We start from the raw sequence: 16,606 nt of genomic DNA on the forward strand, positions 1-16,606 counted from the left end.
CAGGAGCCGTCTTAAGTTTATTAGTGTTGGTTGTGTAATTGTAAACTGTTTAGCAGTTTTGATGATTTTTATGTATGACTAACAAATTGGGGTTTCCTGAGGTTTTGGTCTGAATTTGAGCAATCTGAGCAACCGACCTTCAGAGTAAGTTTTAAAGTATCATTTTTCAGGTGACATGGAAAATAATGGATGTACAACCGAGGACAATTACAGAAATCTCGGGACTTTAAGACGAACTTTTGAATTAGCGTACACGACTTTTATCATAAATAAAAGATATTGGGGATAAGAATAGGAATCAGTCAAGAGGAAGGCAACTCAGAGATTTAGAAATTTCAGTTGTGTACAATTTGGACAATTTCACCAGAGGGACATAATAACGGGTGTGAAACTTGCAATATATGTGAAACCTATTTATAAACATCACAACAGCATTTAAAAACCTACATAAGCCCTTTCAAGACTTATCTATAATGCCATCTGCATTGTGAAAGTCCATAGGTTTCAATTTTATGGCAATATAAGAGGACAGGTTAAGGGAAGAGGTCTTAACTCCAGCAGGAAAGAGTGGATATTGTCACTAAAAATGATGCTGAGGGAAATTGACTAACACAGCCTTTTAAAGTTGAAAGGAGGAAAAGGTTGACTTGAGTGGAAGCTGAAAATAAAATACTAAAGAATAAGGATAAGGAAATACTTGACCCTGATAAAGTTAAATGTTGGCTAGGTGAAGTAAAATTGTATAGGTTAACAGACCTCGCTTCCCTCTAGTCACTTGGGTAAGCACCTCACACCAGCTGCTTTCTTATCTTTTCCTCTTTACACTTGCTCTTTTTACCACTTTCATCTCCCTCTATCCCCTTCACCAGCCTAGTTTTCATTTTTCCCCATCAACACATTCTTCCATCTTTCCCTCACCTTTCCTCCCTCCCTCTTCTACAACATTTCTTACTTCGTTCCCTCTCTAACACACGCTTTCTCTTAAACATTTTGTTTTCAGGTTAATTGTAGACATAAAATATAGATTAATTTCATTTTTATAGATGGAGATTCCTTTGGGTCTGGAGGACGTGTTGGTGGTGGTGGTGGTGGTGGTGGTGGAGGAATGCGAGACATGCGTCCTGGAGACTGGGCTTGCCAGAAGTGCCAGTTCCATAACTTCTCATCCCGTGGCATGTGCTACAAGTGTAATGCTCCCCGTGGTATGTGACATTCCTTGGTTGCAGAAAACAGGAATTGTGTTTGGTAAAGAGATCTAAAATTGGTATGGGCCAAAATTACCTAATATAAATAACTTTCAAAACATTATATGGTTGAATATTTTTCACTAGCAAATAAAGTACAATAATTTACCTATTATGCGGACACCTTGGTATGAAGACGGCTTGAATAATCCATATTGCCTGTCGTTCCGGTAATATCCATTAAAAAAAATCGTACATTACTCGCCAAGACAAAATGTTATACCGTTTGGGTTTTAAATGTTGTATGCGTTAAATTAATCCCTTGTTAGGAAGGAGCTTGAACAGTTGAGGTAAACTTCTCGGACAGGCCCACTAGCCGGACTTTACGCAAGCGAATTGAAAACAGGTAATCGGTCAATATGGAAGTGTCCGGATATAGGGTAAATTACTGTATTTGAATGCTCCTGTAAGATTTTGACTAATAGACTGTCCACATTAATTTGTTGAAGTCATTTAACGCCATCTACACAATGTGTGGGCCAGGCAGAGTTGCTATCGGTATGTTGGATGCGAATATTGAAAAGCATTTAAAGTTTGTGCTGCCGTATGCCAATAATACTGTATATTGAAATGTGTACCAAAAAAAAATACTACTGCTGTCGTTTGGTGCAAGAAAGCAATTGAAAAATGAAATTGGCCCATTATCCAAGTTAACTAGGCCAACAACAGCTTGTTGGAACAATTTGTAAACACTGAAATGGCAGTTAGATTTATATGGTAAAGTTTTGTTTTATATGCAAAGTGGATGCTCTTTCCTTTGTATCTTGAATGCATAGTGTCAGGCATTTCCCACCTGTGTTGAAAGTGTGTAATTTTAAGTTATTATGGATTATATTTTTGTTTTAATTTTGAAATTAACAATTAGTAGTGTATGCATTTTGTAATAGGTTGTAATTTTTTTATACAGGTATAAGTAATTACTTAAGGAAATTTGCTCTTAATTTGTATTGTACAGCAATACAAAATTTAAATGCAAATTTTTCCTGTTGGCAATTCTCACAAAATTTGAACACTTCAAATAGTAAAGGTTTCAGTTGTGTGATAGCAAGACATGGGGTGAACTCATTTGTCTTGGCAGCAAAGCAGTTACCAGCTTTGTTGTGATTCAGGTTTTATCAGTTACTCAATTTATTGCAATGGGAACAATTGATTCCACCTGGGCTTTTAGCTCAACTCGTATTGCAACATTTTTGTATATTTTGAAAATCTAGTTTTCCAAGTCTTTCTGAACACTTGCTGCGAAATGTGCATATTAAAGTGTGTGTCGACCATGAAGCAAAATCAGAACTCTCTTTTTGGTATTAAAATCAGAAATGGCCTAGGTCTGCAACGAAATACAGGGGTGGGGAAGGAAATTAAGTTTGTCCATCCATTTTCTAATTGAAAATAAGGTGAAAGTCTGTTCCTAAAACAAATCAATGTTTTAGTGAATGAGCCGTAATTTATCTTTCTAATTATTTTTAATTTATAATAAAATACTGCATTCTTACGAATCAGAAATCATTTATCTCGAAGATAAATGAGGACCAAGATAAAAATGAAAAACGTTCAATAAAATAAGATACAACAAAAGCCCAAAAAATATATTAAGACTTAGTTTGAATGGCTAGTTTTGTTGGAAGGTTTAAGAATCTAAATTCCAGGTTATTTGGGGATAAAATATTCTGCTTACACAGCTAAAGACAAAAGGGACAGTTGGATGTTGGTAATGGATGATATAAACTGGTGCAGAGAGATTAGATGGAAATGTTCTTGATTGAATGTTTGGAGAAAGTTTTAGGAAAGCTGTGCTAACCCCCTAGTAAGGGGTTATTACTAGGGTGGCGAATGAATGCAGACGAGAACTTGCTGGTAAATGATGTGCATGAGAACTACGGTTTTGTGGTATTTTGGAGAGGGGGAGGTAGAGGGGTTGTGAACACTAGTTGAGCTTAAGTTTACAGGTATTCAGGAGATAAAAGGGAGGTGGGTTTAATGGAGCAAGAGACTTGATGTGAAAGTAGTTGAAAGATGAGGGGGGGTTAGAAGAATGATTGTGGGGTTGGATTATGCAGTGTCATGGCTAATTATAGTAGTAGAAAGTAATGCTCAAGCAGCAAGTGGATTACACAGCATTATATTGAAAACAATGTGTGGTCTTCTGGGTTAGTGAAAGGTAAGATGTAATGACAGGTTCAATTAAAATGCTAGGGGCTATCAAGAAAAGGGATTTGGGGGGAAAAAAGAAAAAAAAAATGCCATGATTTTTTAATATGCAGCCATGGCAGATATCAATTGAAATGTAGGGATGTGTGGTGGGAGGGGAGGCACCTAGTACAGATGGAATGACTTATTGTTGCATTGGGCCAGGTGTCGAATAGCTCTGATACAAACTTGTTAGTTTGAGAATGTATTTAGGATGGATAAAGCAGTGACAATGAATGAAAGTAGAGGGAATATGTAGAGTGGGGTGAATTCCAGTAGATGGGGATGGACATGCTAAAAAAAAAATTCTGGTGATCTTTTCAAGAGTGGTAAAATGGAAAGGTTCCTGGAGGGAGCATGGTGTCAGGGCTGAAGATAAGTACGTCATCTACAAGGTGGGGCTTAAGAGCTTCACCTTGCTCAGTGAATGTACATTCTATATAAACTAATCACTGCGTTGCCTGCACCAAGAACACACTTAAAATTTCAAAGTGCGACGGGTATAACAGTGGAGGTTGGAGTAGTCATAAAATATAAGTTATTGAACTCTGCCAAGTACTTTGATAGTGGAATGCATTGACAAGGTTGGTAAAGTCACTTGCATCCACAAGATTAATGGAAATTAAGTAATTGGTCGATGTAAAGAGTACTCCTGGTATACAAGAGGGTAGACGGGACACGGAGATGTATCTCATGCTATCCCACCCTACTATTGCCTTGTCGCTCCACCATCACCACCACCACTACCACCACCATCCGACCACCTCCATCCAGTTTTATATATACATTGTAACCGGTTAAATTGGAGTAGAATGTATTGTCCACACATGACCCCTTTACCCACAGTAACCCCTGGTTGTGCAGATGCGCCATATGGGTATTGTTTGTAAAAGTGCATGTGTATGAATTATGGGTATAAAGTTAACAAGGAATTAAAAAATGTTCTAAACAGTATGCACTGACTACTCAGTATGGTGTGGACATTTAGTCTAGGGTCGTGTGTAAATAAACGGCTAAATTTTTTGTTGAATTTTTAAGGTAAGTGTGGAAAGCAAAGTAGATGGATTATGGAGAAAACATACATAGTTGCTTCTATAGGGAGAGCAGTTAAAGCCCTGGGTCTTAGCTAATGCAAGTAATTAACCTGGTTCATTTATACCTCCTAATACAGCTACCTTTAAAAATATTTCCTTCAATTTTCTGGCTATCTGTTTGCTGCATTTCATCCTCCTTCGGTTCCTCTGTTTCTTCACTTGGGTAAACTTTTCAGCTCTTTTTATCTTCCTATCAAATTGGTACTCGCTCATTGGTATGTTACTTTCAATTGCTACATCACTCCTTTTTCATGTCCTTTTTCTACCCATTTTGCTCTTTAACCTCATGCAAGCTGTTGTCCTGGTCTCCTCTTAAACCTCATAAAAATTTTGTGGAGTAAACTCCAGGAGCAATTAGTTGAGCGTAGGAGGAAGCATTTTCACAAGGGAGTAAATGTTTTTGACAATTTGAGGTACTCCACATCGGTGAGATACTCGACACACCTGGGTTGCTGTGGTGGGTAATGCTGGTGTGTGTGATGTAAATAAGTGTGTGCTCTTGATAAACTACTGTTGAAGTTTGAATTAGTGATGCAGCAAGCCACATCTTTCTCCTGTAGTTCATTATTAAGTTTATTATTCTGCAATTTCATGTTTTATTTATTCTCAGATTATGCTAATTGTGCTTCAGCTGATGAGTTTTAATTTTGATCCAGAAAGCTCAGTATGGTGACCTAATGTTTTTTTTTTACTTGTCACTGATCTTTGAAGCCCCATTTAATAATGTTCAAGGTCAGTTTAAATAATTTTAAATATTTTTTCACTTGTATTAAAGTATAGTATGGAGTCATTTGCCTGTTGACTTGTATGTAGCTGGGGATTGAGCACTGCTTTAATTTTGCAGGTCAGTTTTAAGTTTGCCCATAATGTATAGTTAATGTGTGCACACTGCACCTGTATGTAGTCATACATTATTTTAACCAATACAATATTAATCTTGATTAGTGTTGGGGTTATTGGCTCTTTAAGGAAGCAGATTTAGTTATCAACTTGAACTATGGCTTTAGTAACATTTAGGATATTTATATAAGAGGTCTTTGGTGCGAGTCCTACTCTGCCATAATTTTCATGCGCATATTGTACGTACTAAATAATAATCACTCACATAATTGAATGACGAGCAGTGTTGGGCAAGTAATCAAAATTGGTGTTAAAAGTAGGGCTCTGGGTTGTGCTTAGATTTGATCAGGCACTATAATTGCAAGTTTTCATTAAATAAAGGCACTTTAACTCCCTATATTCAGTTGTGTAGTCAGAGTAAATTGGGGATATAATAACGAGCCGTATTTTTCCATAGTAATGGGGGTTCCTGTGATTTATTTAGAGTACCGTAGAGTAGGGTATTGTGCCAACTGTTTAGAGAATAATGTTGCAGGGGGTGGTGGCGGTGGTGACCGTTACTCTAGCCCTCGTGGTGGTGGTGGTGGTGGTGGTGGTGGCAGCAGGCCTGGGGAATGGGAATGCCCTAGTTGCCAGTTTTCCAACTTCTCGCATCGCGATTACTGCTTCAAATGCAGGACTCCTAGAGGTATGTCTAGATGTGTTGGTAAGGATAGGTACAATGAGCATGGAATATCTAGGTGAGCTACTACAATTCATTGTCTGGTATCTTTGAATACAGTTCTGGATTTAGAGGAATAAGATGTATGTATGAAACTTGTTTTGAATGAACTGCACTAAGAATACTTTTGTGACTGAAAAGTTAGTTTGGAATTCATTAAATTGTTAGCATCTGGTGGATGTCTTATATAATTGGCTGGTAAGGACATGCTAGGGCAGATATTCCATGCTTAGTATAATTAAGGTATTTATTGAGAGCATACGTGCTTAGATTTCAAGGTAATAGGAAAGTGTTATCATAAGATTATATCAAATGCTGTGGTCTATGGAAAAAGGTTGTACAGCATTGATTTTTAGTTTGGCAAATATGATCTGAATTTGAATAGGATAAGCAGATATAATAGATGTGGCAATTCTTAGTAATTCAGATATGGGTGATAACTTATCCTCACTTCATTTTGAGAGTATTCTTCATGGTGTTCCTATGTACGAAGTTTAAAAGGTACGGTAATTGTAGCCTTTAATTCGGTAAACTCTGCTTTGTGTGGGGGTACTGTGATCAGATTCATTTGCATGTTCAGCCATTACTTTCTCTTGCATCATTACTCCTTCATGGCCTCCCCCCCCCCTCTCCCGGCTGCCGTGCCCTGGCCGCCGTGCCCTGGCCGCTGTGCTCTGGCCCCTCCCCCACCGTCGTGGCCGTGCCTCCCCCGCTGTCTCCACTGTGCCCTGGCCTCCCCTCCCCACCTTGCTACACATCGTGTTAGGATCTAACTGCAACTACCAAGCTGGGGCCATGTTTGTTAGTTTACCTCATTTGTTACAAATGTAAAAGCAGTTTTTGCAAATATAGGTTAGCAAGGAATGAATGGTATAAAGTTAAGGTTAAAGTGAAGTTAAGGTATAGGTTGACTGCAGCTGCTCTGACATGTGTAATAGGAAGTTTACCTGGAGTTTGCCTAGAGGGTTTTGAGTTTACTCCATAAGCCTTCATATCATCAAAGTTTTGTCAAACCCTTTGAATGTAATGGTATAGGCATACATTTGTTGAAAACCACTAAATTACCAGTACAGTATATGCACAAGTTTAGCAAGTTACTGTCAAATGTCTAGAATTTGATTTGAAAATGTCAGTTGGTACTTTGCCCACAAGTGCCAAGATAGAAGAGGCCAAGGTTTTTGTAAAAGGCATCAAATGTTTCAGTGAAGAGGTTTTACAAAGTGTATTTTTAGAGAAAAGAACATAATAAGAATTAAGAATGCAAAATATTGGAGCATCCAATGAGCTGTACACTAGATAACTTTTGTGCACCACTAGAGCAACATCCACCTCTGCAACTGCCAATACTGGACCTAAATCTAATTTCTGCATGCAGACTTGGATGAGATGAGGTATTGGCTGATAATAAATGGTCTAGAGAACAAGGTACATACTAAATATCTTTACATATATGAGAAGGAAGTTAATGTTCTTGGAAAAGTGAACAATATGCCAATTAATATGCTCCTGGGTAAAATTTCTGAATTTAATTGTTCATAAATGTGGCGTAGGCACTTAGTGTAATAGAAATAGCCTCGACAGGATATCCTGTAAACCCTAGAAACACTGTACCTTGTCCTAATACATAAAGACAATTGCCAGTTATGGATAAGATGGTATACTGCCCAGATGAACAGCTGCTTATTCAAGCACATTTGATAATTGTGACCATGGAGAAATGCTTCATGAACTGAAAGAGAAGAGATTAGCGGGTATGGGAGGGAGATGGCTTCAGTTTTTCAAACGTTACAAGAGGGCAGAAAATAATTTGGCCAGAGCATTGCACGAAGCTCAATCCTGCAAGGTATGATCCTCGCATTGCTGCTACTCATCCTGGGAGATATACAACTTTGTTTTGTCATCCTTTGTGGACAGCACTAAAGTAAGTCTGGCAGGTAGGAATTTATACTGTATTTTATTTTCATGTGGCATTTATTATACAAAAGTCAAATGTTTATAAAACTGTGCACTTGTGGTAAATTCCTAATTTTTATTGTCCTTTGACACCTAGAATGTTTTCCTGTGTACTTGTCATTATTTTCTTCACGATTGTTTTTTTTTATTTAAGTTAACATGTGGAAGATGCTCCCCTAAATAAGCGAGACTACCTAAAATGGGGAGTCAAATTTGCCCTTGTTGGCTTCATCCCTTGAACCTTCATAGTTTATGATTTAGCTTGGGGTGTCTTGCATTCTACCCCCTATTACAAAGCTTGTATGTAGAAACTGGTGTTTTGCAAAACTACTGCAATCAGTATGGCTTTTGATAATGGGTGCCAACACTGCAACCTCACATTTATGCTTATGCTGCACATTCATCTTCATAAAGATGCAAGTCACTCTAGTTTCAAGACATGTGCATGTCTATGATGTCTCCTTGTATTTTCTACTTTACCCCCATGGAGTCTCCCATTACATTTTGTAATCATAAACAGTGCTAAAGGCTTGTCCTCTCCACTGACATGATGCACATTTTCTTTAAAACATTCACTGCTATTCTAGTTCTGCTGCTTAAAGATGGGTTGAAGCCTGCTGATGGCATTGCTTCTCCATTATTTTTTCCATGTAAAACGTTCTCTACTTCCAGAGTTTAGTATTCACAATTAAGCCTAATGCAAGTTTGCATGTGTTAAGTTGTGTAAACTATGACCACACTACACCACTCTGGGTCTGTATAAAAAAAACTATGCTAGCTACCTCTGTTTGCCCTTGCTAATCTATCAGCAGAGGGGAGAAGTGCTAGTAATGCCTTATTTTATTTATATATATCCATTTCTCCCTTTCAGCAGTATTACTTTTGTAATTAACAAGATGGTGCAGGTGATGTGATGTAGATGTGCTCAAGCCACAATCATGTGTTTTGTGAAATGTCACTGGAACTTGAATAGTTTACTAGATCAGCTGGGCTGTATGGGCCATCTGTAGACTGTGACTACTTGCCATTTGTTGGGGAAAGTTGCAGAAGAATGGTCAGGTTGTCAATGGGTTATGAAGTGCCATATTGTATCCTGCTATTTCTACTTTAGCATAATTTTTCATGCATTCATAAGCACAGCCACTTAAATTTGTACATCTTTTTTTTTTAATTATTACTGTTAATCAACTTTTTCACTATACCATTTTGGTTCATTCACTATTAGCTCAAATGACTTCATGAGCCAATATACATTGGATATCTTGATTTATAAGGTACATATTTACAAACTGGTGACTTGCCAATCATTAAGTTAATAAAAATACTTTGTAAGGATATTTCATACTATTGAAGCATTGCCATTGCATTTTTTTCTACACCCTTCACTGATTATATAAACCTGTTGTTTAAACCAAAGCTTTAAATAGCTTTGTGAATATCAAACTACGAATCGTCCACATCTGCGCAGGTACCCATCTTGATGCATAACATTTCTTCCATTCACGCTTTGCACAAGTCTAAGGATACATTCTTCACCTTTTGACCATTCTGCTAGGCAGGTTGCTAGCCTTATTACTTTAATTAAAGCTTTGTCTCATTTGTATGCAATTTAGAGCAAGTTTTACTTTTTTTTAAAAACTTTTAAACTCCTACCCAAGAAGTTCTCAACCTTAATTTATAGGTATCTGCCGAAGTTAACTTTTTATGCTGCTTTTTCTTGCAGAAGGTGGACGCTCTGGAGGAATGGACGGTGGTAGAGGCAGTATGCGTGCTGGAGACTGGGAGTGCCAACAGTGCCAGTTCCATAACTTCGCTTCACGTGATCAGTGCTTCAAGTGCTCTTCCCCAAAATGTTAGTATTGTAACTTTTTTTTCTTAAGCAGGGAGGTATGCTAATGCATCATAGGTACTCATTTACTCATTGAAACTGTTGGTTGAATATACCCCACTGCCAACATAGTGTTCTGAATATTGAATTTAATATTGGAACCTGGTGTACCTGATATCTCCTTATGTTGTGCTTCTAAAATAGCACCCCCACCCCATGCCATATTTTAGAGATCAGTTACCACCTCCCAGTCACATGCAGCCTTTCCTTAAATGTCTCAAGGTTTATATTTTCTACAACATCTATTGTTAGTGCACTAATGTGAAGAATTTGTTTATCCGTCCACTGGCTTAGTATTCCTTGCATTTCATATTTTTGTTAACTTCCTGAAGGGACTGAATGGTGGCACCCTGTAGATAAGAGCATGTCACATCAACCATAATAGTCCAATAATAGACTACAATAGGTGCGAGGCCGAAACATGCCCCCTTTTCTCCCATCAGAGGCTCTGTGAGTAAGGGCTTTTAATATCCACACCAGTAGAAATAAGAAAGGGCGTATAGTATAGCACAATGGACAAAGGCAAGATTTTCAAAACTAGACAATGCAAATGAGTAATTTTACTGGGTGTACAATTGTAATTGTACAGTAGTAAACCCCTAGAAACGACAGACAAATTGTCAACGACAGGAGCAGATGGGGTTCAGTGTCGTCAACCTTCAATGCTTTGTTGATGTGCATGTGCTTAGGGCTGCCCAATATGCTAGTTGATATTGCCTTTGCCCTGAGATGGTTACTTCCTTGTGCCCCATCCTGAATTGTGCAAGGGTTCATTGATTCCTGCGAGGTTTGGAGCATACGTGCAGAAAACCACTCATCGTAGCTACATTTGAAGGACTTCATTCCCTGTCAGCATTTGCTATATGCTTATGATCATTCTATCTGCATGCTGCCTTCCACCTGTGGCATTTGTGTTTACTGGATCTATTCTAGCTGAGCCTACATTTAGGGAACAGACTTATCAGGCATCTACCTCTTTACAGGTCAATTTCTCTAGTATTCCCTTTATTCCTAGATGTACAGTGTCATTTTTCTAATGTGGCTGTTCATCTCGAGTGGATGATCCAGTTTACTTCAGTAGGTGTATTAGTTGTCTTTGTTCCTTGATCTAACGTCTAGTTTTTTGGTTTACCCATAGTCTCGTTAAATTTGGCCAGCTTGCAGATACCCTCAGGTCCACGAATTTTGGATCTGATCATTCCCTATGGTGTGCTGTAGGCTATTTATGGACTCGTGGGACTGATGACTTGTGGAGCCATTTCAGTTGGTAGCCACTGTAACCCATCCAGAAAGTTTTAATTACATTCCATAATTTTCCTTTACTTCGGTATCGCTTATCCCAATGCGATGATATCCACCCACTCTTTGGTTTTGCTTGCTTGCATTATTCATCTAAACTGGTATGGGTTTTTAATTTCAGTTTTCTTTTTCCAGGATGTGCACTCTAGCCCACCTTTAAGAGAACACCCTGGACCAAGACGAAGAACTTATGGCGGCAGCGGGAATACCACTCGGGATATTTATTAGAAGAGTTGAGGAATTATTATGGATTACTATGAAATGCATTTGTTTTGTACCTAGTATTGTGAAATTTTGAGAGATTTATCATTGTGGGGATTGCTCAAGTGGTATCAAATATCTCTTTATTTGTAGTTCATAATGATGATAGTGATATTTGGCCAGTATATTGGCCAGTCCTTACTCATTTCATTATTATGGACATGGCTTGTGATGTATGATCAACTAGTGTTTCTGCTTTAGTTTCAGTACATCATATTCAAAATTGCGGAAACATAGGTCGATATTCACTGCCAGATGCTTTACTGTCTTTCCCTTGTCTGTATGGTACAAACCATTAAGGTAAGAGGGGTACAATAGGCGGAAGATTTCCAGGTGTTTTTTTTTTTTCTACATTTGAGATGAAATTGTATTTTTTGTCATAATCTTTTTTAGGGTGTATTTTGAGTTTCATTATAAATGCTACATTATAAATTTTTTTCACGTTTTACTTATCTTCTTGCTACTCCCCTAAGCTTTGTGAAGAATATCCCCTTTGTAACTTGTTTAATTTTAAATGATGTACTGGGTATCCTGAGGTTCATCTAGTGATCCATACCTCTTTTAAAAGTATTGTATTTAAGCGAATGGACCGATATTATAGAACTCCAAATCGGGAATGTTGAAAGTTTAGCGTACTGCTTTGGGTGTCCAGTACAGTTAATGTTTTAAATGTTACTTTTCTGCTAATATATAGAGAATAGTTTCCTTTGTAAAATGCTTCTAAATACTGTTTGTGGGTTTACTGCAAAGTGCTGGAAAGAAACAGTTGATATCTTGCTAGAACACTCCTCTTGATGCTGTACCTGATTTCCCAAGAAAGGCGTATAAAGGTTTATTTTAGTATAAGAATTTCCCATCAGTATGTGAGGCACGTGTTGTACGGTCACATTGTGTTTTAAGGATTATTTGGTGGTTATTTTTATGAATATTTACCTTTGTTTATTTTTTATATTTTTTTTTTGTAAGTGGGCTGGTCAGTTGTGGTCGTGAATGCAAATGTAGTAAATCATAATTGACATTTATCTTTTAAAGAAATTTTATAAGGAAAACTGGTAGCAAGTTATAGTTTTTTTGTAAGGGAGAAATATTGGTAGCTTTTGTATTGGGCCGAGACTAATTACAGGAGAAATAAATTAAAAGCAAGCATTGCGTGGTATCAAACCTTACAACTTTTTTTGGTGTTATCATTGATTGGTGCGTATATATATCTAAAAGCCTTTTATTGAGCTGAGGTCAATATATATATATAAATGTATATAATATGTATATAATGTGTATATGGTATGCATGTTATATTGTATATTTATATATGTATAAATTTCTTAGAGGCACAATTCATTTAGATTGCTAGCACTACTGTAGTGATCTAAGCATTTATTGGAAATCTAATAAACAGCAGAGGTGGTAAAGTGAAGTCTGCATTCCCCTGGGTGAAAGAAAATCTCTAAAGATAGCATATTCTGGTACTTTGGCTTAAATTATGTTGTAGGTTTTTGAAGATTGTGCCTATCAGCATCTTTTCAAAATTTTTACTTAGAAGTGTAGACCATACTGGAAGTGCTTTAATTTAAAAATGAGGGAGCGATATTCATCAGGGTGTTTATAAATGAAAACATTGCTACTAGTAAAAGTGGTTTTGGATAAGTGTGTTTGATTCTCTAGCAACATTTTTTTAATAAGGATGTGCTGCATAGATTTGGTAATGTTAAAAAACTAATGGTACAAGTTGGCAGGTAATTTGGCTTGCATCTATTATGATTTACATTGACTTAAGCATGGTAAAGTCCTAACCTCCAATGAACATTCCTGGCTTTCCACTCTTGAGGTGGGACTGCTAATCCTTTCATTTCTTGCTCGTGTGAAATTGGTTCCAGCATATATCCATAGCTTAATACAACTAAGTTTGTTTTTACCTAAGGACGTCATTCATAATTTGACGCAACGTTTGGTGGTGCTACATAGCCTTCCCGGCTTGGTGCCTTTTTGATAATTACTTGGCATTACATGCAACAAACCTAACCACTTTTGGAGGTGACCCATTCCCTTGACCTTCATCTAATCACTAATAAATATTGTTGGAAACTAGCCCCACCCTCGCCTCGTGCCGGGCACTTAATGGAACACTGCTCCTTGTCACGTCATTGTTCTACTTAGTCATATACACATTTGTGGAATGTCAATTTTGAGAGCAGGTGTATGCCTTGCTTTCCTGCCACTATAATCCATAGATATTGCTGCCATGTTCTCTTAAAACAGACGATGCTCGTGTTTTCCCGGCTTACTTTCCCTCCCCAGAAAAGGGGTACCTTGTTCAGATTTCTACCTGCGCACGTTTGTAACAAACTGCGTGCACTTAAGGGTTGATTGTCCCCCATGGTTTTTATTCCACTAACCGGCTCTGGCGAGGTTACGTATTGGTCATACACGTTAAACTGGCATTTAAATTAGCGCATGCCTGCTCCCTACTGTCCTGTGTGCTTACGGTTGTGCACCTTTGATATCGTTCGCCTTAGGCGCTTTCGTTCTAGTATTGACAGCCTTCAGTGATATTGGCACTTGAATATCGTGAATATGGTGCTAAATAGTCTCCCCGGCCATGTTTTTCCTAAATTGAACCTGGTCGAGAATGGCGTGAGCTACCTCATCCCTGTTTCGCTGGACTTCTTGGCGAATCAATGCCTTAATGCTCACATCCTTAGTGATATTTAGCTCCTTTTTCATTAACCTGCCATTTAATGGTGTTACATTGTCACCCCGGCTAGGCGCCATTTCATCATTTGTAACTAATACAGCAGATAAATGTTGAATATTTATGCACAGTAATAAAGTACATAATAGAAAAAATTGGTTTATGCAATAAGACAAATGATCGCTAAACTAATTTTAAAGAGACTAGATATGGTAGTGTTCAGAATAAACTGGGATCAGGAGTGGCGGAAGGACAGTGACTTGGGTACGAGTTTCCAGGGAATTAAATAAATGTCGAGGCGAGCTGAATATGACGAACAAGTTTTTAACAATTGCATTAACGGGCCAAGATCTAAATATGCGGGGTGAGAGCGTTGATCACATCTGAGCGTTACACACAAATCACAATAGCGTGATGTATCAAATGAACAAATCCACAAGGGCTGTGACGAGGAATCGAGCTTACGTCCAAGAGCATCCTAAACGCTACCTTAATCGACTGATCTAACTACATGGTAAAAATTGCAACCAGAAATTCTACTGAATTTACTTGGATCCTGCAGCCTCTGGAGTGAATGTTAATTTAGGAACTAAGCACAACATTGAGGGTTGTCCAAAGCTTCCAGTGTAACTTATTCATGCATTGCCTTACAAGGCTAGGGTACGCTGCAACGTTTTCTACCTTTTGCTCTCATGCTAACTATGGCGTGTTAAAATACTATCGGGGCTTTCTAAGATTACCGAAATATTCATAGCAACATCCGAAGGAAAACTGGTAAATAAAACTACAAAAAATTGTTTTAACAAAAACTTCAAAGACTTGCATCTACCGAGGCCTGGTCGACGACCGGGCCGCGGGGCCGCTAAGCCCCGGAAGCACCTCAAGGTAAGTTACCACTAACTACAGTACAGCAAACCAATATAATTTCAGCCATGACAGCGGAGCAGCTGGAAAACAAACTGCCAAATAACACTTCATATGGATCCTGAAGGAGACCGTTGATGTGCTAGACTGATTTAACCAAGCTTAAAGACTGACGTGCACCAATTATGAAGCAATATCCCCTAAATCTTGAATTTTCTATAAAATGTTAGAAACAATACACACAAATTACAATAATGTGATGCATCATATTAACAAATCCACAAGGGCTGGGATCATCCCAGACGCGCCTTAGTCGACTGCATCGACATGGTTAGCAAGAATTGCAAGCTGAAGTACTACTCCCCTCATACGGCTCCCGCAGCTTCGAAGCACAAACCGGAGTTTTACACAATTCCCCCATGCACCGGGCTATCAAACCTCTTCGCCCTTACTTCAATACACAATCACAATAGCGTGATGCTTTAAATCAACAAATCAATCCCTTGTGAATTTGTTCGTTAGAAATAATTTTTTGTTTTGTTTTAGTGAATCTTGGGAGGTTACAAACTAGTATCCAAACGGCAATATGGGTGCAAAGTAGACAAAGCTCTGCTTAACAAACCAACTTAGTATTACGAAAAGGCAACGGTGATCAAGCAGGAAGGGAAAGGATAGGCAGATAATGACTTCCTGGTTTGTCGGAAGGCATTTGATAGTTCCACACGAGAGACTGCTATGCACAACGTAGAAGCATTGTTAACGAATGGTGCAAAGTTGAATTGGTGTACATCTATGACTGGAAACAGTTACGGCGAAGATAGTTATGTTACAGTGAGTACAACAAGGGTTAGCACTAAGGCCCAACCTATTCTTGACACGTTCTTTCACTTGAATGGAAGCTTTGCGGACTGCAAAATCAACGAATCTGTGACAATTACAAAAAGTTGCAAGCTACCTGGATAACCTTTAGGAGTGGTCGAAAAAGTTACTTCTGGACATTTAACTCTTAATAAATACAAGATAATGATGAATGGGGAGGGAGGTAGACCCATTGAACTGGATGCAATGAAAAAAATCCAGAAACAGCGACGACCCTTGAGTTTATATCACCAGGGAGCGCTCACATAAGCATCATGCCAGACTAGAAGAGATCCCGAAGGACCTGAAACTTAATTTACACCTAATATAGAATGGAGGAGACATGATAACATTATACAAGATTCTCTGGAATCGCTAAGGTTCCCGATAATTGCTGAAAATTCCCGCTAAGGAGATATCAGATTAGAAGGAACTCTGCATAGTACTATATATGTATTATATAACCTGAATATACCTGAGCGCTCCCATTTCACTAATGGCCTCGACGGGTAAGCCGGTGGCTTATCAATGGGTAACCCATTTGTCCTGATGATTTTATCCAGCTGGGTTTTGAATTACAGCAATGTTTTGGCATTTGCGACTTCGACGGGTTGGGAATTCCATTGGTTTACCTGAGGGTGGCCTCGATGAGGCCAGAAAACCGGCGGCTTGTCAAATGCTCCCCCCCTCCCCATTTGCCCTGATAAATTT

The 16,606-nt window shown here is 38.3% G+C and overlaps 1 protein-coding gene across 10 annotated transcripts in view; it reads left to right on the top strand.

The window, feature by feature from the left end:
* The window catches only part of LOC123770039 (RNA-binding protein cabeza), a 30,781-nt gene extending 18,151 nt beyond the window's left edge, over nucleotides 1–12,630 (top strand). For 4 of the 10 annotated variants that reach the window (XM_069301376.1, XM_069301377.1, XM_045761632.2 and 1 more), the window contains 4 exons: nucleotides 1,044–1,202; nucleotides 5,898–6,050; nucleotides 9,760–9,888; nucleotides 11,359–12,630. In XM_069301376.1, the coding sequence (XP_069157477.1) occupies nucleotides 1,044–1,202; nucleotides 5,898–6,050; nucleotides 9,760–9,888; nucleotides 11,359–11,360 (443 nt within the window). In that variant the 3' untranslated portion in view covers nucleotides 11,361–12,630. Of the gene's footprint in view, nucleotides 1–1,043; nucleotides 1,203–5,897; nucleotides 6,051–9,759; nucleotides 9,894–11,358 lie in introns of those variants that run through there. The other 6 variants (XM_045761635.2, XM_045761636.1, XM_045761630.2 and 3 more) reach the window with 2 other exon arrangements.
* The last annotated feature ends 3,976 nt before the right edge of the window (nucleotides 12,631–16,606 follow it).

This window comes from Procambarus clarkii, chromosome 45 (assembly GCF_040958095.1).
Source record: "Procambarus clarkii isolate CNS0578487 chromosome 45, FALCON_Pclarkii_2.0, whole genome shotgun sequence".
Lineage (NCBI taxonomy): Eukaryota > Metazoa > Arthropoda > Malacostraca > Decapoda > Cambaridae > Procambarus > Procambarus clarkii.